Raw genomic sequence first — 27402 nt, forward strand, 5'->3', positions numbered from 1 at the left:
AGAGCTGAAGGATTGGACTCCCGGTGGGCAATTTGGTGGAGTGGAGGCCAAATTCAGGGTGTATCCGCACCGCACTATTTGGAGAACCCACTGGTCGGAGGTTATCAGAGGCCACCTTTGGTGAAAAACTTTCAACCTCCCTCCGACCGGCAGGTCGTCCGGTACTGACACTTTGATGGCGACTATGTTCCCATAGATCCAGTCAAAAGCCCGTCCCCGGCTTTTGCTGTGGAGGCGCAGGGGGCTGCTTAGGCGCACGCTGTTGATGGGAACGAGCGCGCTGGGATTGTCCCTGTGCCTGAGGAGGACTTTGGGCCGGCTGGGTGTACCTACGCTTGCTGTAGGCATAGGGTGAAGCCTGCCGGGCCCGGGAAAAACGTCCACCTGCAGAGGTGGATGCTGAAGGCGCCCGGTGGGAGAGCTTGTCGAGAGCGGTTTCCCACTGGTGTAGTTGGTCAACTAACTGCTCGACCTTCTCGCCGAAAATGTTATCCCCCCGGCAACGGACATCCGCCAGTCGCTGCTGGGTGCGGTTGTCCAGGTCAGAGGCACGCAGCCAGGAGAGTCTGTGCATCACTATACCTTGGGCCGCAGCTCGGGATGCCACATCACAGGTGTCATAGATACCCCTAGACAGGAACTTTCTGCAAGCCTTCAGCTGCCTGACCACCTCCTGAAAAGGCCTGGACTGCTCCGGAGGGAGCTTGTCGACCAGGTCCACCAGTTGCCTCACATTGTTCCGCATGTGAATGCTCGTGTAGAGCTGGTATGACTGGATGCGGGTCACGAGCATGGAAGATTGGTAGGCCTTCCTCCCAAACGAGTCCAGAGTGCGAGACTCCTGCCCCGGGGGTGCCGAGGCGGTATCCTTCAAACTCCGTGCTCTCTTGAGAGCAGAGTCCACGACCGCCGAGATGAGGCAATTGAGGCCACATCAACTCTGGGTCAGAGTGGATCCTGTATTGTGACTCCGCTTTCTTGGGGATGGTGGGGTTAGATAATGGCTTCAGCCAGTTCCGAAGCAGTGTCTCCTTGAGGACATTGTGCAACGGCACCGTGGAAGACTCTCTAGGTGGTGATGGATAGTCGAGGACCTCAAGCATCTCAGCCCTCGGCTCATCCACAGAGACCACGGGAAAGGGAATGCAAATAGACATATCCCTGACAAAGGAGGCAAAAGAGAGGCTCTGAGGGGGCGAGAGCTTCCTCTCCGGTGAAGGAGTGGGGTCGGAGGGAAGGCCCACAGACCCCTCTGAGGAGAAATATCTGGGGTCCTCCTCCTCCCCCCACGAGGCCTCTTCCTCGGTGTCGGACATGAGCTCTTGCAGCTCAGACCTCAACCGGGCCCGTTTCGACTGCGAGGACCCACGTCTTCGGTGATGGCGTCGAGCGGTGGACTCCCGCGCCGGCGGGGATGAAGCTCCCTCCATCGACGGGGACTCCACCTGCGTGGTGGTCGAGACCGGCGCCGCAAGCGGCGTCGAAGGCCTCGGCATCGGGCTAGAGCACACCGGCGCCTCCATCAACGGCGCTGGGGGCGCAAGCACCCCCGGTGCCGGCAGAGCCTGGCGCATCAGCCCTTCCAGAATCCCCGGAAGGATGGCTCGGAGGCACTCGTCTAGGCCCGCTGTCGGGAAAGGCAGGAGGGCCGGTGTGGGTGCCGGAAGCTGCTCGGGTCCAGGAGATGGTACCGAAGCACCCGCGGACTGGCGCAGCGACACCTCTTCAACCGAGGGGGAACGCTCCTCTCGGCACTGCCGCTTCATTGGCGTCGCGTCCTCCCTCGAGGTGCCGGAGCTGGCAGTTCCGTGCGCTGTGGGCGACCGATGACGGTGCTTCTTGGCTTTCTTTCGGTGCCCGTCATTGGTGCTCGGCGGCAAAGATGAAGAGGAGGTAGAACCCCCCCCCCCCCCGAGGAATCGGATCAGACAGGGTTCGGTCCCGATGGCCCTGGGTAAAGGGAGTGGCCGGGGCCGACTGCCCGAGCGGCCGCTCACCCCCGCCGTCACCGGCAGGCCAGCGAACCAACAGTACCTGTACTCCTGGGGTCGGTGCCGATTTCGTCGACATCGGTACCGAAGATCCGGCCGTCGACACCAATGCCGTCGAAGTCGACGTCGAAGGGCCGGCGCAAGTTCTGAAAAGAAGGTCCCGAAGAACTTGCCTCGTCACCTGTGTCCGCTTCCTTAAGCCGAGACACAAGGTACACGTCTTGGTATTATGCTCCGGGCCGAGGCACTGGAGGCACCAAGCGTATCAGTTTGCGAGATCTGCCGGCCGCACCGACCACACTTCTTGAATCCGCTCGGGACCTTCGAGGACATCGACGGAAAAATTGCATTGGCGAAGTCAAAGTCGTCAATGGTGGCGGTGAAAAAGCACACCCTCAAAAAGAAAACGACCACGCGGCCACAAGGCCGCAACGAAGCACCCTCGCGGCTAAGAACGACGAGGACACTGTTCTTTTTTTTTTTTTTTTTAAATCCGAAAAAAAAAAAGAAATACGCGAACGCGTATGCGAAGGAGAAAAAAACCGCGGCTAGGCTGCAATCCGGTTTCTGGGGCTGACAGAGACGATAACACGTCTCTCTCCAGCGCGGAATAGAAAAAAACTGAGCAGGAACAGTCGCGCACGGGCGGGAAGACGGCCGCGCATGGGCGGTGGGACCGCCCGCAAAGTTTTCTTCCGGTTGGTGGGGCTGCCGTGGACGTCAACCCAGTCGTGAGAACAAGCAGCCTGCTTGTCCTCTGAGAACTTTAACAACAATCCTTGGCCTGGTGGTTCAGTGGAACCTGGATTTGATTCCCAAGTCTTCCTCTCCTTTAGGTTGGCTAGGGGATGCTGCAGGAGCAGCACTCTCAGAGAGCTGGAAGAGGAAGTGTGTCTTACTCTACAACAGCAACACATACAGTGGGGGAAATAAGTATTTGATCCCTTGCTGATTTTGTAAGTTTGCCCACTGACAAAGACATGAGCAGCCCATAATTGAAGGGTAGGTTATTGGTAACAGTGAGAGATAGCACATCACAAATTAAATCCGGAAAATCACATTGTGGAAAGTATATGAATTTATTTGCATTCTGCAGAGGGAAATAAGTATTTGATCCCCCACCAACCAGTAAGAGATCTGGCCCCTACAGACCAGGTAGATGCTCCAAATCAACTCGTTACCTGCATGACAGACAGCTGTCGGCAATGGTCACCTGTATGAAAGACACCTGTCCACAGACTCAGTGAATCAGTCAGACTCTAACCTCTACAAAATGGCCAAGAGCAAGGAGCTGTCTAAGGATGTCAGGGACAAGATCATACACCTGCACAAGGCTGGAATGGGCTACAAAACCATCAGTAAGACGCTGGGCAAGAAGGAGACAACTGTTGGTGCCATAGTAAGAAAATGGAAGAAGTACAAAATGACTGTCAATCGACAAAGATCTGGGGCTATACGCAAAATCTCACCTCGTGGGGTATCCTTGATCATGAGGAAGGTTAGAAATCAGCCTACAACTACAAGGGGGGAACTTGTCAATGATCTCAAGGCAGCTGGGACCACTGTCACCACGAAAACCATTGGTAACACATTACGACATAACGGATTGCAATCCTGCAGTGCCCGCAAGGTCCCCCTGCTCCGGAAGGCACATGTGACGGCCCGTCTGAAGTTTGCCAGTGAACACCTGGATGATGCCGAGAGTGATTGGGAGAAGGTGCTGTGGTCAGATGAGACAAAAATTGAGCTCTTTGGCATGAACTCAACTCGCCGTGTTTGGAGGAAGAGAAATGCTGCCTATGACCCAAAGAACACCGTCCCCACTGTCAAGCATGGAGGTGGAAATGTTATGTTTTGGGGGTGTTTCTCTGCTAAGGGCACAGGACTACTTCACCGCATCAATGGGAGAATGGATGGGGCCATGTACCGTACAATTCTGAGTGACAACCTCCTTCCCTCCGCCAGGGCCTTAAAAATGGGTCGTGGCTGGGTCTTCCAGCACGACAATGACCCAAAACATACAGCCAAGGCAACAAAGGAGTGGCTCAGGAAGAAGCACATTAGGGTCATGGAGTGGCCTAGCCAGTCACCAGACCTTAATCCCATTGAAATCTTATGGAGGGAGCTGAAGCTGCGAGTTGCCAAGCGACAGCCCAGAACTCTTAATGATTTAGAGATGATCTGCAAAGAGGAGTGGACCAAAATTCCTCCTGACATGTGTGCAAACCTCATCATCAACTACAGAAGACGTCTGACCGCTGTGCTTGCCAACAAGGGTTTTGCCACCAAGTATTAGGTCTTGTTTGCCAGAGGGATCAAATACTTATTTCCCTCTGCAGAATGCAAATAAATTCATATACTTTCCAAAATGTGATTTTCTGGATTTAATTTGTGATGTGCTATCTCTCACTGTTACCAATAACCTACCCTTCAATTATGGGCTGCTCATGTCTTTGTCAGTGGGCAAACTTACAAAATCAGCAAGGGATCAAATACTTATTTCCCCCACTGTAGTGGCTGAATTTAGCGCCCATAATTTCAGGGTTCTGGAATGAGTCCTTGTGCATCGCCCCAGCCAAGGAGTAACATCACAATGACTGCTTAGTGATACAGGAAGACTCCAGCTCTGATGTCAATTGAGCTGGAAGCCAAAAGGAGGGGGGTGGAAGCCGCTGGATCAAAATTTACTTATTTTTAATTAAGCCTGGAATGGGGAAATGGGGTATTTAAGGATCCTTCATTAGATAAGAGCACATGAGTGAGTTTCACTCCTGGTAAAAAAAATGATTTCTACAAACGTTCCCTTTACAACTTATGACTAAGTTCTTTCTAATCTTGGCTGATGACAATAAGGAGAGAGACTCTAGCACAGAAAGAAATTCAAAGAATTGGTATGAGATGAAAAAACTTACTCAGTGTACATTTTAAATCAATTTGGCAATATTTGAAAAAGGTCTTAATATCATTTGCCGGCTCCTACAACACTGACACTGCTGTGTAGTCAAATCTCCCCCAACTGATGCCAAGCTAGGAACAATGCGATTTAACAATACACTCTACAGCCATGCAGTGGGGTACCTGTGTCTGTATGTCATCTCCTGTGACAATGTTGCCTACTGCCCGTAAAGCAGGAGAAACCACTTTGTAATCACTGTGCCTGCAAAACAAACACATTTCATTCAAAGTTCTGAATACACTCACCAAAAGTGCCAGTTTTCAACTATTTCTTTGCTGCACAACAAGAACTCTCAGGATCCTAAATGCAGCACACATTTATGTAGCCTCCCTTCACCCTTTTTGCCTCTTGCCAACTACTCTTCTTTGCAAGTTCCTCCAGTCCATGCCTGTTCTACACCATTCAATTAGTCTCCTACAGTTCTACACAACTTGTCACCTCTTCTTTCTTGTTCCACCAATGTTTATCAATCTTTTTGTGGCTGTGACCCTATAATCACAGCCAAATAAAACTGACACCTCCCCCCCCCCCAGGGGTGTAGAACAATGCACCTATGGACAAGCCCACAAAGATTGAGAACCCCAAAGTGGGTCCTGACCACAGTTTGAAAAGCTCTGCTTTACTGTCATACTTTTTCATTATGCAACCAACTTGGACATGTACAAAAATGTGCAAGTATTTTGTCCAACATGTTTATGCAATTTTTTTACAATTTTTTTCTGGTTTTATATATAAATATCTTTATTAGGTTACACAGAAGCTGGACCCAGCAGGGCTTGGGACAAGTGTGAAAAAATGGCGCATATCCCATCCGACGCGGAGGACGAAGAGCAGAATGAGGCCCTAGCAGATACTGAAGAGATTTATCGGATGTAGTGGGCTGGTTCCAAGAACTGAAGGCGGACTTCGCAGGGGTCCGTAAAGATGTGCAGGATATTTTAAAAGATATCAGAGCTGAAATCAGCAACCTAGGTACCCAAGTCAGTGAGATAGGTTCGGCTGTATTAAGAGTGAAATGGGAGTGCTACACAACTTTGTCAACAAAGACAGTGAGGATGAGAAGATCAAGTGTAAGACCTGGAAAACAGGTCTAGAAGATGTCATTTGCGTTTCAAAGGGATTCCTGAAACTGAGTCTTTTACCAATTGTGTGGCAGCAATACAGGAATTTTGCTCTTACCTGTTAAACTAGTCCAGCGAGGAGAGAAATGGATTTTCATATTCAGAGGGCTCATAGGGCCCTGGGCCCCCTCCATGAAACTGTGCCACGAGGCACTGTAGTTTGCTTTGCGGAGTACCCTACGAAGGAGCACATTCTAGTTAAAGCATGACAACAGTCTGAAATTGTTTGGAAAAACTGCAAGATAGAAGTTTACCAGGACTTGATGTGGTCTACTTTCCAAAAGAACAGATCTTTTTGGGAGGTTACTCAGTTTCTGCGGACTTAGGGAATTTGTTACAGATGGCTCTTTCCCTTTGCGGTATGGCTCACTGTGGTGGGAAAATCACAGAAGGTGAAAAAACACCAGAGGAGGCCTAGTCAGCACTGCAAGCCTTAGGCAGTGAAAAGGTACCGGAACCAGTTAAGTCAGCAGTGATGATATCGGAACCCAGACCTGATTCGGCATGGCAGCAGGTCGTGGGCTGTGGAACTTGGAGGTCACAATGTGTGAAGGTTTGATTACTAAGAGGAAGAGGACTGAATGTACTTGGACTTGTCTTGAGGTTGCAGTTGACGACAGTATTGGAGTGTTTGATGCTTTGGTATGCATGGGGGGAGTGCATGGAAAAGTGCAGGTGGGTTAATAGTATAAGTGCGCTTTCCTGGGTGGTGCAGGGGAGGGTCATGGGATCGGAATGCAGATGATGGCAATTCGGGAATTAAGTGGGGAGTGAATGCCTTCTGGAGAGTGGGTTGATTCCTCTGGGTTTGGTTGATCTAATACGGAAGAGATCAGCAGTTTCCATGGGGAGGGTTGGATAGGATTAGGGTGGGGATGCAATTCAGGATCAATGGCGGTGGTATGGGTCAATCGAATGGGCGAACGGTGGATTTAACCTATTTGGGAAGCTCTACTCAGAGGGTTGGGATGAAGGGGGGAGAGGGGACGAAATGGTGGTGAAGACCTGGAATGTAAATGGGCTTAACAATCCAGGGAAATGTAGTATGGTTTTTAAAGAATAAGGGAGAATGCAATGTGATATAGCATTTTTGCAAGAAATTCACTTGCAACCCCATAATGCACATGTGTTAAACCATTGCCCCTTTGGGGAAGTGGTGGTCCATCAAGGTTCAGGGGGTAAACGCAAATGAGTAGCAATTTTGCTTAGGCAGAATATTGGGTTCACTATACAACAGGTGTTTAGAGATTTGAGTGGTAGATGTGGCATTAAGTACCCCTCAGCAGGGAACTCACATTCATTAATTTGTATGCTCCGAATACAGGTCAGGCAGATTTTTTCTCCGAACACTCCTGGGGGAGATCCAGGGGTTTGTTAATGAGGAGGTGGTGGTTGGTGGAGATTTTAATGTAGTGCCAGGCCAATGCCTGGACCACTCCACTGGGGGTGGGCACTACAGTGAGCCCAATAGCAAAGCACTGCTTCACTTTTGAAGGCCTCAGAAGTGGTATATTGTTGGCAGTTAATGCATGGAGTGCAACGCAGTTACAACTGCTACTCACATATGTCCCAAACATATATCTGTATTGATGGGATTTGGATTCACTGGAACATGTGGAGTGCAATACCCCACTACTGGTAAAGCAAAACATACATACCTGTACCAGGTATTCTCTGAGGATAGCAGGCTGATTGTTCTCACGATTGGGTGATGTCCACAGCAGCCACAGGAACAGAAATCTTCCCTAGCAACAACAAGTTTGCTAGAGCCTTCGGGCGCGCGCACCGCACATGCATGGCTATCTTCCCGCCCATCGCGCGAGAGTCCCACTTAGTCAAATTATAAAGCAATAACAAGGAAAAAGACAACTCCAAAAGGGGAGGTGGGCGGGTTTGTGAGAACAATCAGCCTGCTGTCCTCGGAGAATACCTGCTACAGGTATGTATCTTTCGTCGAGGACAAGCAGGCTGCTTGTTCTCACGATTGGGGTATCCCAAGCATCCAGGCTCACTCAAAACAACAAAGAAGGTCAATTTGGCCTCGCAACGGCGAGGACATAACAAGGATTGACCTACGAAGCAGAACATCTGAGAGTGCAGCCTGGAAAAGAATAAAAATGAGCCTAGGGGGGCGGAGTTGGACTCTAAACCCCAAACAGATTCTGCAGCACCGACTGCCCAAACCGACTGTCGCATCAGGTATCCTGCTGGAGGCAGTAGTGAGATGTGAATGTGTGAATTGATGACCACGTCGCAGCGTTGCAAATCTCTTCAATAGTGACTGACTTCAAGTGGGCCACCGACGCTGCCGTGGCTCTAACACTATGAGCCGTGACATGACCCTCAAGAGCCAGCCCAGCTTGGGCATAAGTGAAGGAAATGTAATCTGCTAGCCAATTTGAAATGGTGCGTTTCCCGACTGCGACTCCCCTTCTGTTGGGATCAAAAGAAACAAACATTTGGGCGGACTGTCTGAAGGGGCTTGTCCGCTCCATATAGAAGGCCAATGCTTCCTTGCAGTCCAAGGTGTGCAACTGACGTTCAGCAGAGCAGGTATGAGGACGGGGAAAAAATGTTGGCAAGACAATTAACTGGTTCAGATGGAACTCCGACACCACCTTCGGCAGGAACATAGGGTGTGTGCGGAGGACTACTCTGTTATGATGAAATTTGAGATAAGGAGCATGCACTGCTAAGGCTTGAAGCTGACTGACACTACAAGCTGAAGTAACAAGCCACCAAGAAAATGACCTTCCAGGTCAAGTACTTCAGATGACAGGAATTCAGTGGCTCAAAAGCAGGCTTCATCAACTGGGTGAGAACGACGTTGAGATCCCATGACACTGGTGGAGGTTTGACTGGGGGCTTTGACAAAAGCAAACCTCTCATGAAGCAAACAACTAAAGGCTGTCCAGAGATAGGCTTACCTTCCACACAACAATGAAAAGCACTAATTGCGCTAAGGTGAACTCTTACGGAGTTGGTCTTGAGACCAGACTCTGACAAATGTAGAACTTATTCAAGAAGGGTCTGTGTAGGACAAGAGTGAGGATCTAGGGCATTGCTATCACACCAGATGGCAAACCTCCTCCATTTGAAAAAGTAATACTTCTTTGTGGAATCTTTCCTGGAAGCAAGGAAAACCCAAGAGACACCCTCAGAAAGACCCAAAGAAGCGAAGTCTATGCTCTCAACATCCACACCGTGAGAGCCAGAGACTGGAGGTTGGGATGCAGAAGCGCCCGTTTGTTCTGAGTTATGAGGGCTGGAAAACACTCCAATCTCCACTGTTCTTTGGAGGACAACTCCAGAAGAAGAGGGAACCAAATCTGACGCGGCCAGAAGGGAGCAATCAGAATCACGGTTCCGCGGTCTTGCTCGAGTTTCAGCAAAGTCTTCCCCACCAGAGGTATGGGAGTATACGTATACAAAAGTCCTGTCCCCCAATGCAGGAGAAAAGCATTTGATGCTAGTTTGTCGTGGGCCTGAAGTCTGGAACAGAACTGAGGGAACTTGTGATTGATTTGAGTGGCAAAAAGATCCACTGAGGGTGTGCCCCACTCTCTGAAGATCTTGCGAAGGACGCCCGAATTGAGCGACCACTCAAGAGGTTGCATTATCCTGCTCAATCTGTTGGCCAGACTGTTGTTTACGCCTGCCAGATACGTGGCTTGGAGAGACATGCCATAACAGCGAGCCCAAAGCCACATCCTGACGGCTTCCCGACAAAGGGGGCGAGATCCGGTGCCCCTCTGCTTGTTGATGTAGTACATGGCAACCTGATTGTCTGTCTGAATATGGATAATTTGATTTGACAGCCAATCTCTGAAAGCATTTAGAGCGTTCCAGATGCTCGCAACTCCAGGAGATTGATCTGAAGACCTGTTTCCTGGAGGGACCAAACTCCTTGAGTGTGAAGCCCATCTACATGAGCTCCACACCTCAGGAGGGATGCATCAGTTGTCAGCACTTTTTGCGGCTGAGGAATTTGAAAAGGACGTCCGAAGCTCAAATTGGATCGAATTGTCCACCACTGAAGGGAATTGTGAAAATCGGTGGACAGCTGGATTGCATCCTCTAGATCCCCTGCAGCTTGATACCACTGAGAAGCTAGGGTCCCATTGAGCTGATCTCATGTGAAGATGGGCCATGGGTGTCACGAACTGTGAGGCCATATGGCCTAGAAGTCACAACATCTGCCAAGCTGTGATCTGTTGAGACGCTCTGGCCATAGAAGCTAGAGACAGAAGATTGTCTGCTCTGGCCTCTGGAAGATAGGCATGAGCTGTCCGTGAATCCAGTAGAGTCCTATAAATTCCAGTTTCTGAACAGGGAAAAGATGGGACTTGGGGTCATTTATTACAAACCCGAGTAGCTCCAGTAGTCGAATAGTCATGTGCATGGACTGTAGAGCTCCTGCCTCGGAGGTGTTCTTCACCAGCCAATCGTTGAGATAAGGGAACACATGCACCCCCAGTCTGCGTAGTGACGCTGCAACTACTGCCAGGCATTTTGTAAATACTTGGCGCAGACGCCACACCAAAGGGCAGCACACAATACTGGAAGTGCTGCGCTCCCAGACGGAATCGAAGATACTTCCTATGAGCTGGAAGTATCAGAATGTGAGTATAAGCATCCTTTAAGTCCAGAGAGCATAGCCAATCGTTTTCCTTAATCATGGGGAGAAGGGTGCCCAGGGAAACCATCCTGAACTTTTCTTGGACTAGGAATTTCTTCAGGGCCCTTAGGTCTAGGATGGGACCCATCCCCCCCCCCCCCCCCCCCCCCCCGTTTTCTTTTGCACAAAGAAGTACCTAGAATAGAACCCCAGCCCTTCTTGCCCTGGTGCATTGGCGCTGACAAGGGCGGAGAGCTCCTCTGAAAGTACCTGCCTGTGCTAGAAGCTGAAGGACTGAGCTCCCAGTGGGCAACTTGGAGGACTGGAAGTCAATTTGAGGGAGTACCCTAACCAGACTGAAGGACCCACCGGTCGGAGGTTATGAGAGGCCACCTTTGGTGAAAGAATTTCATCCTCCCTCCGGACTGGCAAGCCGTCCGGCTCGGACACTTTTATAGCGGCTATGCTCAACTGGAGCCAGTCAAAAGTCCGTCCCTTGCTTTTGCTGGGGAGCCGCAGGGGCCTGCCTTGGTGCACAATGAGAACGAGCCTGAGAAGGCTGTTGAGAAGGAGGATTGTACCTACGCTTGTTATAAGCATAGGGAGCATTCCTCCTTCCCCAGAAAAATTGTCTACCTGATGAAGTAGTAGCAGAAGGCGCCCGGCAGAAGAGATTGTCCATAGCGGTTTCCCGCTGAGTGATCTGATCAACCACTTGCTCGACTTTATCACCAAAAATATTATCCCCCTAGCAAGGGGCATCCGCAGTCCGCTGCTGGGCCCTATTGTCCAGGCCAGAGGCATGCAGCCATGAGAGTCTGAGCATCATTATACCTTGGGCAGCGAATCTGGATGCAACATCAAAAGAATCGTAAGCACCCCTGGACAGGAATTTACGAAACGTCTTCTGCTGCCTGACCACCTCCTGAAAAGGCCTGGCCTGCCCCGGATGGAGCCTGTCGACCATGTCCACCAGTTGCTTCACCGTGTTTCTCAAGTGAATGCTCGTGTAGAACTGGTAAGACTGAATTTTGGCCATAAGCATACAGGACTGGTAGGCCTTCCTCCCAAAAGAGTCTATAGATTCCTGTCCCGAGGGTGCCGAGGCAAAATCTCTAGAACTCCCGGCTCTCTTGAGAGTGGAATCCACAACCACAGAGTCGTGAGGTAACTGCAACTTCATCAACTCAGGTTCTCCATGAATCCGATATTGGGACTCACCTTTCCTAGGAATGGTGGGATTACTTAATGGTTTCATCCAGTTCCGCAGAAGAGTCTCCTTGAGCACATTATGCAAAGGAACCGTGGATAAGTCCTTAGGTGGTGACGGGTAGTCAAGGACCTCGAGCATCTCAGTCCTGGCTCATCCTCAGAGACCATGGGGAAGGGAATAGCCACAGACATTTCCCGGACAAATTAAGAGAAAGAAAGATTCTCTGGGGAAGAAAGCTTTCTTTCTGGAGAAGGAGTAGGATCAGAAGGAAGACCACAAGACTCCTCAGAAGAGAAATACCTGGGATCTTGCTCTTCATCCCATGAGGCATCCTCATCGGTATCGGACAAGAGTTCCTTAACTGCAGTCCAAAACCGGGCCCGTCTCAACGCCGAGGAACCATGTCCTCGATGTCGAGAAGTCGACTCCCATGCCAGCAGCGATGAAGCTCCCTCCAGCGACGGGGAGTCGTCCTGGGTGGCAATCGATGCCGTAGGCGGTCCCGGTGTCGGAGACCTCACCACAGGCGACGAGCCAGCTGCCGCTTCCATCGGCAGTACCGGGGGTGCAAGCACCCCTGGCACCGGAGCAGACTGATGCAGCAGCCCTTCCAGAAGACCTAGAAGAATGGCTCGGATGTGCTTGTCCAAAGTCGCTGTCGAGAAAGGCGGTGGGATCGGTGCAGGAGTCGGCGCCAGAATCTGTGGAGGTTGAGGCGGCAGTACCGAGCTGCCCGAAGACTGACATCTCTTGAATGGAGGGTGAGCGCTCCTCCCGGCATCAGCGCTTCACGGGTGCCGAATCCTTCGACACCCCAGAGCTCCCGGTACCGTGTCTGGAAGGAGACCAATGACGATGCTTCTTAGCCTTCGCTCGAAGCGCGTCATCGATGCTCCTCGGTACCGACGAGGACGCGGGGTCGAGTCCGAAAGTGGCTGGTCCCGGTGGGTTTGTACAGCAGAAGTCTTCGAGGCAGGTGGAGACCCACTCAACGACTCACTGCTCCCAGTGTGTGGTGGTCTCCAGGCAGCCATTACCTGCGCTCCTGAAGTCGACGACTGCGGTACCGATGTCGACGTCGAAGAACCGGGCGAAGCTCCAAAAAGACGATCCCGTAGAGCTTTCCTCGACGCCTGTGTTCACTTTTTAAGGCTAAGACACAACATCTGAACATTAATACATTGCCGCGTTACCTGTTATTCCGATAATGTTATCTATATATATGATGCTTTTATACACTATGTTTCCCATGTTCTTATGCAATTAATAATTGTATATGCTATTGTCGTGGTGACACCTTGGCCGAGCAATGTAAGCCACATTGAGCCTGCAAACATGTGGAAAAATGTGGGATACAAATGCAATAAAATAAACTTACATGCATCTGGGCGATGGTCGGGCCCAAGGCACTGGAGACACTACGCATGGGGGTCGTTACCTGAGATCGCCCAGTTGCACCAAGTACACTTCTTGAAGCCGCTGGGAGTCCTCAATGACATGGACAGAAAAATAGCGGCGGTGAAGTCAAAATTCTCGATTGTGCCAATTAAAAAGACAAAAAGGAAAACGTGTACGCGCAGCCTAAGAGGGCGCGACAAAAACAAAAGAAAACTTTAAAAGGGCCAAAACTAAGAGTTAAGGGACTTTTTTTTTTTTTTTAGTTTTACAGTGTACTGAAAAATAAAAGTAAGAAGGGAGGAAAACTGCGAAAAAGACATGAAGGCTCTTACTGGGGTGAGGAGAGATATCGATAAATAGCCACTCTCCACCGCGGGAAAAGTAAGACTAAGCGGGACTCTCGTGCAACGGTCAGGAAGATGGCCGCGCCCGCGAAGGCTCTAGCAAACTTTTTGTTGCTAGGGAAGATTTCCATTCCTGGGGCTGCCGTGGACGTCACCCAATCGTAAGAACAAGCAGCTTGCTTGTCCTTGGAGAATATACAGTTTACAGGTCACACCTTGGTATGGATCAAGATTCAAGGGTTGGGGAAATCACAGGGGCAGGGCTTTTGGAGACAATGAATTACTGTTGGGTGATGAGAAAGTGAGGGAGGAGCTTTGTCAAACTATACAGGAGTTTAGATTGCTTAATAATGGGGGAGTGAGTGATGGTCTTCTATGGGACGCACTGAAGGCAGTGGAACGTGGGACCCTGGTTAAATGGAGGGCTCGGAGGAAGAGAGAATGAGGACAACAAGTATAGCAAGAGTTATGAAAAGTGAGGAGGGAAACTTGCACAACTCCAGATGATGAAAGTGGATTTCATGAGAACAAAACTTAAGCAAAGTTTCTTTAAATTTGCAAATAAAGCGGGCACCATGCTAGCTCGCTTTCTTTGGGTGTGGAGGATGAGATCTTCTATTCATAAGATCCAGGACAGCGGGGGATGTTGGCAATATACTGATTGATATTCAAAATTGTTTTTATACTTACTACCAGGTCTTATATAGAGCAACAGATGGAGAGTCGGCCTCAGCGATAGCCCATTATCTGGATTCTATCCCCCTTACACGACTCACTGAATCGGAGTGTGCACAGCTGGGTGAACCCATTCGGTTGGAGGAAGAACAAGGGGCTATTCTTAGGCTTCAGAATGGGAAGGCTCCTGGTCTTGATGGTTTTACAGCACGCTTTTATACAAATTTTGTTGGGTAAATAGGGGACTTATTGGTGCGTGGGCAATGGAGTACTTACAGGACACAGTTTGCCACCATCTATGGCTAAACAAGGAGTGACAGTGTTGCCAAAACCAGGGAAGGATCCATCAGTATGCGGGGTCTATAGACCCATATCCATTTTGAATGCTGATGCCAAGTCTTGGCCAATATATTGGCTAGGGTATTGCCGCAGATAGTCCACATAGATCAACTGGGTTTTATCCCTCGGCGGCAGGTGGGTGACAACATTCAGTGCACTCTTCATCTGATCTGGGAGGCTTAGAACTTCCGGGTCTAGTGTAGTGTTCTTGGGAGTAGTATCGAAGAAGGCTTTTGATCGAGTTAGCTGGACTTTTTTTTTATGGTGGGTGATGCATCAAATGGGTCTTGGGGCTAATTTTTGTTCCTAGATAGAGGCATTTTACACTACTCCGAAGGCGTATCTTCGTATTAATAGGCGTATACCTCCTTTTTTCCTGTTGGTAGAGGGATTAAGCAGGGGTGTCCTCTGTCACCCCTTCTATTTGCGCTTTATATAGAACCTTTGGCGGAAGTGATACATCAACACCCAGATATTCAGGGAATTCAGGCAGTGGGAATGGAACATTGCATTGCTCTTTTTGCTGATGTGTTACTTCATATTAGAGACCCAGGCTTGACATTACCCATTGTAGTGAAGGTGCTTCACGAATTTGAGAGGTTTGCAGGATTAAAGGTTAATATGGATAAAAGTGAACTCTTGGGGAGTTCCCTATTCCAACTGGAAGAAGATAGGTTGAGGGCAGCCATTGCATTCCGATGGGCCTCTCATAGTATCCGTTATTTGGGAATCAGAATACCTCGGGATCTCTAAGTTATTTTCACTTAACTATGACAAGATTTTGGACCAGATTCGTGTAGAGTCCAGTTGGAAATGGTTATGGTTATCTTGTTAGGGCCGTATTGCGGTAGTAAAAATGAATGTGTTACCCAGATTCCTGTTTTTATTTCAATCCTTGCCTATTTGGGTCCCGCAGCAACGTCTACAGCGTACTCTATCCCAGTTTATTTACAATGTAAAGCATTTTGCGGAACAGGTTCTTTGGGGTGCCCCAAAAGGGAGAGCAGTCCCCAAACTCGAATGGTATTATTTTGCAACTCAACACCAGCTGATTTTAGATTGGGAGAGGGGGAACAAACCTGCGGTTTTGGTGGAACAGTCCTATTTTCCCATGTGATCTTTAGGTTCTTTCTTGTGGACTACTAACGGATTGGGGGAGGAGTGGCTGGCACCCCGAATCCTTTTATTCAACATTTGCTAGAGATCTGGAGAGAATTACAGAGACGTTGGGGTCAACTGGAGTGGATTTCCTCTTCAGCATCGATTAGGTGGGAGCCAGGCTTCTGGCCGGGAGGGAGAATGCAACAATTGCTCATTGGGAACAATTGGCACTGATCTATTTTCAGGATCTGATAATAAGGGGCCGAGTTATGGACTTTGAAGCCTTGCGCTCCATGCATGCTCTTATTAAGGGGGATTTTTTTTCTCCTATCTGCAAATTCAGCACTTTATGCGCACACAGGGTTGGTTGGCATCGAGAGGATCCCCATTAGCTGGAGAGCTTGGAGAACTTATGGTTACTTTTGCAGAAGCTGCCTAGGCCCATTTCGATGATATACAGATTTCTTAGGGGGTGGGATTCAAATCCACATAAACTTCAATGCACCTGGGAGACAGATTAGCAGTGTAAGTTTTCTGACGTGAAATGGGAGACCATGTGTGCAGAAGTACAGAAGGCTTCACTGTGTAAGCTGGTGCAAGAAAATGCATATAAGGTGCTTACCCGATGGTATAACACACCTGATAGAATGAAGCGCTTGTTCCCAAATATGTCTGATGTATGTTGGAGGTGCAGGACCCAGAAGGACTTGTGCCTTGATAGCCCAGTTCTGGTTGTGAGTGATGAAAACAATCTCAGTTCTGTTAGGGACTTCTTTGGTTTGTAGTCCCGCTGTTTGCCTACTAGGATTGTATAACAAGAGGACTTCCCTGGTGGGAGGGTAAGCTAATGTGATGGGGTCTGGAGGCAGCAAAAAGTCTTATAGCATTGCAGTGGAAGAGCACGGAACCTTCAGCTCTGGATGCATGAAGGTGTAAATTGGATCAACTAATCTATATGGAATGCCTGGCTGCACAACGTAAGGACTACGTTTTACCTCACAAACGAGACTGGGATAGAATCCAAAATTGTTTTGCTAATATCCGAGTTTGGGGGGGGGGGAGGGGGAGGAGGAGGTTAGGGAGATTGTCCTGAAGAACCCAGTGGACAATTCATTAAAGATGGGAGTTATGGTGTGAGCAGGGGACGGCCGGGAGGGGGGGGGGGGGGGGTGGGGGGGGAGGTTCATAGAGCTTGATTTGTATTAGAGGGAAGTTAAGTGTTTGTATATTGAGGTCTATGAGAGGGGGTTAATAGGTTTGTGACTCCATCTTTATGTATCTATTTTGCTGGGTTTGCAATGGTATTGTACAAACTGTTCCTATACATCTGTAAAACACAATAAAATATTCAATGATAAAAAAAAATTCTTACATCAACAGCTCCACTAATCTCCTACAGACCCCTGCATCAATGACAGCCTGAATTTTATCATTGGGTCCATCGGACAAGTATGACAAAGCCCAGCAGGCGTCAGCCAGCACATCTGTGTCATTGACAAAGAGCAGCCAAGATAACACATTCAGACAGGGAGATACCTAAGGGGGGAAAAAAGAAAAAAGTCAAAAATCAGATGGGAACCCTCCAAGCTCTCAGCAGATGAGACCAGTCATTACTGAGCTTGTCAAAGTACAGCAGACTGGACTCTTTCCTTCCCAGTATAACAAAAAAAAAAAAAAAAAAAAAAGAAGAACACAATATGTCTTCAGGCTGTTGTCCTGTATGTTCTAATTTAATCAAGTAGCTTAAAAGGTGTCTTAGGGCCCTGTTTACTAAGGTGTGTTAGTGTTTTTAGTGCACCTACACTTAGCGTGCGCACTAACCATGTAGGCACCTATAGGGATATTGTAGGCGTGTACATGGTTAACGTGCGTACATAGTTAATGCACGTTAAAAACATTAATGCACCTATAAAACTGCTTAGTAAACAGGGCCCTTAGTTTGTTAAAAATCCCAGAGGACAACTACTTGGGAGACAAAAAAAAAAAACAGCACAAACTCTGATCTTAGGGTCATTTGGTTTTTCTTTGGGCTTTTTTTTCCCTCGCATTGTGAGTGCTGTCCAGTTTTACAGTAAGAAACCAAAAGCAGCCCAAGGAGCTTTCAAGAGGGAGTGTCACTTCAGAATTTTATTGATCAGGACATGGCCTATGTTTCAGTGACCACATCAGGGGGTATTTCAATTTTCACAAAATCTAAGGGTGTCAAACAAATCAGTCGAAAAATGCTAAACCTGAATTCACATAAATGACACCAACAATGGTGCGGGTATGAAGGTAAAGATTTTTTGGCATTTTACCTTCATACCCGCATCGTTGATGGCATCTTATGTGAATTCAGATTTAGCATTTTTCAACTGATTTGTTTGACACCCTTGGATTTTGTAATCATTGAAAGACCTCTGACAGGCGGTGTCGCCAAAACATGGACCGTGTCACGTCTGATCAATAAAACTCTGAGTTGATGCCCCCCTCTTGAAGGCTCCTTGTGCTTTTGGTTTGTTGCTCCTTTGGGTGTGCTTTGATTCCTTCTCTTACAGCCTCAGTTTTTTTACAGTAACACATATTAAGCATGTTTTATCAGAATAAAAACATGAGTGCAATAGCATTAAAGGTTATGTATAATATATAGTATAACAAAATGAGCTGAAAATGCTCAAGAGAAATAGGATGTTTAGCCTGAATCCTCACCACAGAAATACTAGAACAAAGATATAATACTTCCCAAGCTTTTTGCCTTTACAATTTCATAGGATTATTGCCAAGTTATCTAGAACTTAAATAGTGATTTTATGAGGCAATTCTCTTGGTGTATAAAAGCATAAGGGTGTAATTTTCTCTTAACCATTAATTTTCAAATGAAAATATTTCATTATAGGTGACCTCTGATAGCTGCATCAAAGCAATAGCAAATTTTAGTACATGGTCTGCAATTCAATAATTGAAAGATATGCTCAACCCCACACTGATTACCAGTGCAGATTACTTTAAATTATATACCTGCATTATTAGGATGAATCATAGCGATACTTTACTTCAAGTAAATTTATCCAACAATAACCCCACAATATTACAAATCAAGAACAATTCAAAGCCAACAATCTTGGAGTATTAAAGACAAATTAAGTAGCCAGTGCCAGTTTCACCTGACTAAAGTGACTGTATAGTTGCAGGCAGGGCAACTATACAGCAGGCACTCAGAATACTACTATCCCTCTGGCAAAGCAACAACAAAAAAAAAAAAAAAAACAATGACCCTCTTCCCTTCACCCTTTACATCAAATCCCTACACCTAGAACAGAACACGATCTGCTGAGTGGTTCTAATGTTTCTCCCTACAAGTTGTTACCTTGGCAAACTCTGGAGGAGGGTTCTTCCCACGGCAAAGGTTAGACAGAGCCCAGACAGCATTTCTTGTCATTGTGAGACGATTCTGCTTTGAAAGTAATCTGAATATAAAGGAGCACAGAAAGCATGAAAGACTGACTCAAGACAAGCTGGGCTTCTCTATGCTCAATTTGGATTCTTAAATAGAAATAGACTATTTTTAACCATTTGCTCTAAGTAGAATTATGTGTTTTTCAATTTAATTCCGCATATATAGCAAAGGCTAATGAAAGAAAAATAAAAAATTTAAAAAAGAACACACCCCCAAACCCCCCAAACACAAATTAGCCCTAATAATAATTGAGTGAACATCTTGTATCTGTATGATGTAAAGAAATGAGACTTTGGAACAATAACTTACTGTAACAGAGGTGGCAAAATGTTACAGTCCAACACATAGTCCCGGCATACCGTGCTGTCTCCTGCAATGTTACCGAGAGCCCAGACAGCCTGTGAAAGAATATATATTACATAATTACAAATGGTACACAAATGCCAGCCTTCTCCTCCTTTATAGGAGGAACTGTATGAATACTATATTGCCTACAAAAGGGAGCTCAACAATTCCAGAAGTATGCAGCTTAAAACATCCTTTAAACAACTGTGTCCCAACCTTTTCAAGTCCAAAATAACATCTAAAATTACACAAGACTTGTGTGGTACATGAACCTCTTATGCAGGCAAAGTAGATATAGAAGAGGACTCATGGCAAAAAGACAAGCTAGGAAATTAGTTTCAGTTTAATTTATTAGTTTATTTACTATACTGCCTTTCCCAATACATCAACATGGTTTACAATTGCAATTAAGAGTGAGGTGACCAGTGTAACCTAATCACAATACCACAAAAAGAAAAGTACAAAGTTTGCTTATTACACCAAGTGGGTAGGGGTGGGGGGGGGAAGAATGACATCAAGGTAAGGAGTATGAATGCAGCCAGGGCAGTCTCAACAGCAAAAGACTTATCAATCGGGCTTAAAAGAATGCCTAAACAATGTCTTCAACCCCAACTTCAGCCCTTAAAGAGATGGGATAAAGCACTCAAGAGAAATGGTGGTAAGAATAGGGCCAGTTCAAGAGGTTGTGGCGCCCTGGACCAATTTTTGTTTAAGCACCCCCCTGCCACACCCTCACCTCACACCTGCACTGTCCCTGCCTCAGGGTCAAATACAATTCAATAATTTAAACAAGTGTTTCTCAACCCAGTCCCAAGGACATACCTTGGCATTCTGGTTTTCAGGATATCATTAATGTATATGAGAGATTTGCATACAACAAAGGCAATGCATGCAATCCTCATGTATTCACTGTGGATATTTAGAAAACTGGATAGGTCAGGCTCCCAAGGACTGACTCAGATGTTTGGGGAAGCTAAAGGGGGCAGGGCTGGGGCAAGATGGGGTGTGGTGGGCCAAGTTAAAATTCTTGAGGTGGCAACACCTGAGTCAGCAGTAAAGGGACAGTGGAGGTACTTTTAAATTAAACTATTGAGCTGAACTGCTTTGGGCAAGTGGAAAATGCTCTCTGGGCACTGGCAGCACAAAAGTTCAGAACATTTTGGGGGCAGGAAATCTGAAGCACCAGGGTACTATTTGAGTGCCTTGGTTTAACCCAGTGGTTCACAACCTTTTTTCAGTCAGGTCAGGACACACTTGATGGACAATGCTTGCTTGCATACATGACCCTCACGGACCTTGTCTCCAGTCTCCACTATCAGGCGCACTGTAAAAACACAGTAGCACCAAAGCGAAAGCTACATACCTGTAGAGGGTGTTCTCCGAGGACAGCAGGGTGATTGTTCTCACTGATGGGTGACGTCCGTGGCAGCCCCTCAAATCGGAGATCTTCCCTAGCAAAGACGTTTGCTAGGCCTCGCGCGCGCACATCACGCATGCGTGACCGTCTTCCCGCCCGAACTCGCTCGTGTTCGTCAGTCCAGTAAATAGCAAAGACAAAGACAAGGGAAGACAACTCCAAAGGGGAGGTGGGCGGGTTTGTGAGAACAATCAGCCTGCTGTCTTCGGAGAATACCCTCTACAGGTATGTAGCTTTCGCTTTCTCCGAGGACAAGCAGGCTGCTTGTTCTCACTGATGGGGTATCCCAAGACCCCCAGGCTCACTCAAAACAACAAACCTGGTCAATTGGGCCTCTCAACGGCGAGGACATAACTGAGACCGACCTAACCATCAACTAACAGAGTGCAGCCTGGAACAGAATAAAAATGGGCCTAGTGGGGTGGAATTGGATTCTAAACCCTGAACAGATTCTCCAGTACCGACTGCCCGAACCAACTGTTGCGTCGGGTATCCTGCTGTAGGCAGTAATGCAATGTGAATGTGTGGACAGATGACCACGTCGCAGCCTTGCAAATCTCTTCAATAGTGGCTGACTTCAAGTGGGCCACTGATGCTGCCATGGCTCTAACACTATGAGCCGTGACATGACCCTCAAGAGTCAGCCCAGCTTGGGCGTAAGCGAAGGAGATGCAATCTGCTAACCAATTAGAAATGGTGCGTTTCCCGACAGCCACGCCCCTCCTGTTGGGATCAAAAGAAACAAACAATTGGGTGTACTGTCTGTGGGGCTGTGTCCGCTCCAGATAGAAGGCCAATGCTCTCTTGCAGTCCAATGTGGCCAGTTGACGTTCAGCAGGGCGGTTATGCGGACGGGGAAAAAATGTTGGCAAGACAATTGACTGGTTCAGATGGAACTCCGACACCATCTTTGATAAGAACTTAGGGTGAGTGCGGAGGACTACTCTATTATGATGAAATTAGGTATAAGGAGCATGAGCTACTAGGGCTTGAACCTCACTGACTGCGAGCTGAAGTTACTGCCACCAAGAAAATGACCTTCCAGGTCAAGTACTTCAGATGGCAGGAATCCAGTGGCTCAAAAGGAGGTTTCATCAGCTGAGTGAGAACGACATTGAGATCCCATGACACTGTAGGAGGTTTGATGGGAGGCTTTGACAAAAGCAAACCTCTCATGAAGCAAACAACTAAAGGCTGTCCCGAGATCGGCTTACCTTCCACACGGTAATGGTATGCACTAATCGCACTAAGATGAACTCTTACAGAGTTGGTCTTAAGACTAGACTCGGACAAGTGCAGAAGGTATTCAAGCAGGGTCTGTGTAGGACAAGAGTGAGGATCTAGGGCCTTGCTGTCACACCCGACGGCAAACCTCCGCCATAGAAAGAAGTAACTCTTTTTAGTGGAATCTTTCCTGGAAGCAAGCAAGACTCGGGAGACACCCTCTCAGAGACCCAATGAGGCAAAATCTACGCTCTCAACATCCAGGCCGTGAGAGCCAGGGACCGGAGGTTGGGATGCAGAAGCGCCCCCTCGTTCTGCGTAATGAGGGTCGGAAAACACTCCAATCTACATGGTTCTTCAGAAGACAATTCCAGAAGAAGAGGGAACCATATCTGACGCGGCCAAAAGGAAGCTATCAGAATCATGGTTCCTCGATCCGGCTTGAGTTTCAGCAGAGTCTTCCACACCAAAGGTATGGGAGGATAGGCATACAGGAGGCCCCCCCCCCCCCCCCCCACCAACGCAGGAGGAAGGCATCCGACGCCAGTCTGCCGTGGGCCTGAAGTCTGGAACAGAACTGAGGGACCTTGTGATTGTTTTGAGCGGCGAAGAGATCCACCAAGGGGGTGCCCCACACTTGAAAGATTTCGCGTACCACTCGGCAATTGAGTGACCACTCGTGAGGTTGCATGATCCTGCTCAATCTGTCGGCCAGGCTGTTGTTTACACCTGCCAGATACGTGGCTTGAAGAAACATGCTGTTCCGGCGAGCCCAAAGCCACATTCTGATGGCCTCCTGAAACAGGGGGGCGAGATCCGGTGCCCCCCTGCTTGTTGATGTAATACATTGCAACCTGATTATCCGTCTGAATTTGAATAATTTGATGGGACAGCCAATCTCTGAAGGCCTTTAGAGCGTTCCAGACCGCTCGCAACTCCAGAAGGTTGATCTGTAGACCTTGTTCCTGGAGGGACCAACTCCCTTGGGTGTGAAGCCCATCGACATGAGCTCCCCACCCCAGGAGAGACGCATCCGTCGTCAGCACATTTTGGGGCTGAGGAATTTGGAAGGGACGTCCCAGAGTCAAACTGGACCGAATTGTCCACCAATGGAGGGACTGAAGAAAACTCGTGGACAGCAGGACTACGTCCTCTAGGTCCCCAGCAACTTGGTACCACTGAGAAGCTAGGGCCCATTGAGCTGATCTCATGTGGAGGCGGGCCCTGGGAGTCACATGCACTGTGGAGGCCATATGGCCGAGCAATCTCAATATCTGCCGAGCTGTGATCTGCTGAGACGCTCTTACCCAAGAAACAAGGGACAGAAGATTGTCGGCCCTCGCTTCTGGGAGGTAGGCACGAGCTGTCTGGGAATCCAGCAGAGCCCCTATGAATTCGAGCTTCTGAACAGGAAGAAGGTGGGACTTTGGATAATTTATCACAAACCCTAGTAGCTCCAGGAGTCGAATAGTCCTCTGCATGGACTGTAGAGCTCCTGCCTCGGAGGTGTTCTTTACCAGCCAATCGTCGAGGTATGGGAACATGTGCACTTCCAGTCTGCGTAGAGACGCAGCTACGACTGCCAGGCATTTTGTGAATACCCTGGGTATGGAAGCGAGACCAAAGGGTAACACACAATACTGAAAGTGCCGTGTTCCGAGACGGAATCAAAGATACTGTCTGTGAGCTGGCAGTATCGGGATGTGAGTGTAAGCATCCTTTAAGTCCAGAGAGCATAACCAATCGTTTTCCTGAATCATGGGAAGAAGGGTACCCAGGGAAAGCATCCTGAACTTTTCTCAGACCAGATATTTGTTCAGGGCCCTTAGGTCTAGGATGGGATGCATCCCCCCTGTTTTCTTTTCCACAAGGAAGTATCTAGAATAGAATCCCCGCCCTTCTTGCCCAGGTGGCACGGGCTTGACAGCATTGGCGCTGAGAAGGACAGAGAGTTCCTCTGCAAGTACCTGCTTGTGCTGGAAGCTGAAGAACTGAGCTCCCGGTTGGCAATTTGGAGGCTTGGAAATCAAATTGAGGGAGTATCCCTGCCGGACTATTTGCAGAACCCAGTGGTCGGAGGTTATGAGAGGCCACCTTTGGTGAAAATATTTTAACCTCCCCCTGACCGGTAAATCGTCCAGCAGACACTGACTTCGGCTATGCTCTGCTGGAGCCAGTCAAAAGCCCGCCCCTTGCTTTTGCTGGGGAGCCGCAGGGGCTTGCTGAGTCGCACGCTGCTGACGAGGGAGAGCGCACTGGGGCTTGGCCAGGGCAGCAGGTTCGCGAGAGGGAGGATTGTACCTACGCCTATTAGAAGAATAGGTAACAGTCCTTCTTCCACCATAAAAACGTCTACCAGTTGAGGTAGATGCTGAAGGCGCCCGGCGGGAGAATTTGTCGAAAGCGGTGTCCCGCTGGTGGAGCTGCTCTACCACCTGTTTGACCTTTTCACCAAAAATATTATCCCCCCGGCAAGGGGAATTCGCAATCCGCTGCTGGATCCTATTCTCCAGGTCGGAGGCATGCAGCCATGAGAGTCTGCGCATCACCACACCTTGAGCAGCGGCCCTGGACGCGACATCAAAAGTATCGTGAACACCCCTTGCCAGGAATTTACGACACGCCTTCAGCTGCCTGACCACCTGCTGAAAAGGCTTGGCTTGCTCAGAAGGGAGCTTATCCGCCAAGTCCGCCAACTGTCGGACATTATTCCGCATATGAATGCTCGTGTAGAGCTGGTAAGTCTGGATTTTGGCCACGAGCATTGAGGAATGGTAGGCCTTCCTCCCAAAAGAATCCAGGGTTTTAGAGTCTCTGCCCGGGGGCACCGAAGCATACTCTCTAGAACTCTTGACCTTCTTAAGGGCCAGATCCACAACCCCAGAGTCGTGAGGCAACTGAGTCCGCATCAACTCAGGGTTCCCATGGATCCGATACTGGGACTCGATCTTCTTGGGAATGTGGGGATTAGTTAGCGGCTTCGCCCAGTTCTCCAGCAGTGTCTTCTTGAAGACATGATGCATAGGTACTGTGCACGATTCCTTAGGTGGCGAAGGATAGTCCAAAAGCTCAAACATTTCAGCCCTTGGCTCATCCTCCGTAACCACAGGGAAGGGAATTGCCGTAGACATTTCCCGAACAAAGGCCGCGAAAGACAGACTCTCAGGAGAAGAAAGCTGTCTTTCAGGGGAGGGAGTGGGATCAAAAGGAAGACAGTCAGACTCCTCATCCGAGAAATATCTGACGTCTTCCTCTGCTTCCCACGAGGCCTCACCATCTGTGTCGGACACTAGTTCATAAACCTCTGTCCGAAGCCTCGCCCGCCTCAACTCCGTAGACACATGGCCACGATGGAAACGTCGAGGAGTAGACTCTCGCATCGGCGACGATGAAGCTCTCTCCATCGACGTCGGAGAGTCTACCTGGTAGGCAGCCGACGCGGGCACTGCAAGCGGTACCGGCACAGGAGACCTCACGACGGGCAAGGGGCCAGCTGTCGCCTGACTTGACGGCACCGGCAGCGCAAGCACCCCCGGTACCGAAGAAGGGCGCAACAGCTCCTCCAGGATCCCTGGAAAGATGGCCCTGAGGCTCTCGCTTAGAGCGGCTGTCAAGGAAAGCTGGGAGTCCGGTACAGGCGACGAACTGAGAATCTGCTCGGGGCACAGAGGCGGTACCGGGCTGTCCAGGGTAGAGCGCATCGACACCTCCTGAATAGAGGGTGAGCTGTCCTCCCGGCATCGATGCCTAGTGGGTGCCGACTTCCTCGGCGACCCAGAGCTCTCGGTACCACGTCGGGAAGGTGACCGGTGGCGATGCTTCTTTGCTTTCACACAAAGCATGTCACAGGAGCCGCCCGGTACCGACGAGAAGGACATCGAATCCAAGCGCCTCTTCCTCGGGGCCGGGTCCGAAGGTCGATCCCGGGGGGGGGGGGGGGGGGGGGGGAGAGAGACCTACTCGAGGGCTCACTGCCACCAGCAGGGGAATGGACAGCCCTCACCTGCACTCCGGACAAAGCACCCTCCGATGACATCAGTACCAACGACGATCTCGGTACCGTAGACGCTGGAGCACCAGTCGATGACCTCGGTACCGCAGACGTCAATGCACCGGCCGATGACCTGGATACTGAGACCATCGAAGCACTGGGCAAGGCCCCGAACAGAACGTTCCACTGGGCCAATCTCGCCGCCTGAGTTCTCTTTTTTAACAAACAACAAAGAGTACAGGCCTGAGGACGGTGCCCAGCCCCCAGACACTGAAGGCACGAAGCATGCCTATCAGTGAGCGAGATAGCCCGGTTGCACTGGGTGCACTTCTTGAAACCGCTGGGAGGCTTCGATGACATGGGCGGAAAAATCACGCCGGCGAAATCAAAATTCGCAATGATGGCAAAGGCACCAAAAATAAAAGGGAGAAAAACCCGTATGAGCGACCAACAGGGCCGCTATCGAAAGCGAAAGGAAACTTACACGGGAAAAAGAACTCGAAAATAAAGGAAACATTTTCTTTTTTTTTTTAGAACACGCGAAGTAGAACAAAAATAAGACTTCCGAAATGGAAGGACGGAAGAAAAGCGCGAGGGTCTCCTCAGGGCGCAAAATGACGGTAAACACAGCCGTCCCGAGCGCGGAAAAAAGAAGTGTGGTTTATCGTCTACACAAATCGGGAAGGAACACGGCATCAGGGTTTGTGTACCTGTATCTCTTCTCTTACTCACTCTCTCCCCTCCACCTACGGTCCATCATCTCCACCTCCCCTCCCCCATGATGGTCTGCCATCTTCCTCTTCTCTCCCTGGTTCCCAAACCCAAAGTCTGGCATATCTCCTATCCCCCCACCCCTGAACATCCAGCACCTACCCCCTCTCCACCCATGGGTTCAGCACATCTCCCTTCTCCCCCACATCAAGTCCCCCCATCGAGTCCAGAACCTCTCCTCTTTCCACCAGTGCCACCACCTTGAGAGAGTTCAGAACCTCACTCTTTCCTGCCTGCTGCGCTGTTCTGTCCAGCCCTGCCGCGTTTTCAAAATGGCTGCAGAGACCTGCAAAACTTCCATAGGAAGTCTCTGCAGCCATTAAGAAGCAGCATAGCCGCGTAGAGCAACGGCAGCGGGAAGGAAAGAGTAGAACTCTTTCCTACCATCATAAAGAGGCCACTAGACCACCAGGATCCTTCAAGGTAGGGCCCAGGGGACTTTTGTCTGCAAGGGAGGGTGCT

The 27402-nt window shown here is 49.1% G+C and overlaps 1 protein-coding gene across 1 annotated transcript in view; it reads right to left on the reverse strand.

Moving 5' to 3' along the window:
- KPNA1 (karyopherin subunit alpha 1) overlaps positions 1 to 27402 on the reverse strand; it is a 268403-nt gene that overhangs the window by 126588 nt on the left and 114413 nt on the right. The window contains 4 exon segments of the mRNA XM_030203977.1: positions 5070 to 5148; positions 17129 to 17292; positions 19103 to 19202; positions 19502 to 19590. Coding sequence (XP_030059837.1) covers positions 5070 to 5148; positions 17129 to 17292; positions 19103 to 19202; positions 19502 to 19590 — 432 coding nt within the window.

Source organism: Microcaecilia unicolor, chromosome 5 (assembly GCF_901765095.1).
Source record: "Microcaecilia unicolor chromosome 5, aMicUni1.1, whole genome shotgun sequence".
NCBI classification, from domain to species: Eukaryota; Metazoa; Chordata; class Amphibia; order Gymnophiona; family Siphonopidae; genus Microcaecilia; species Microcaecilia unicolor.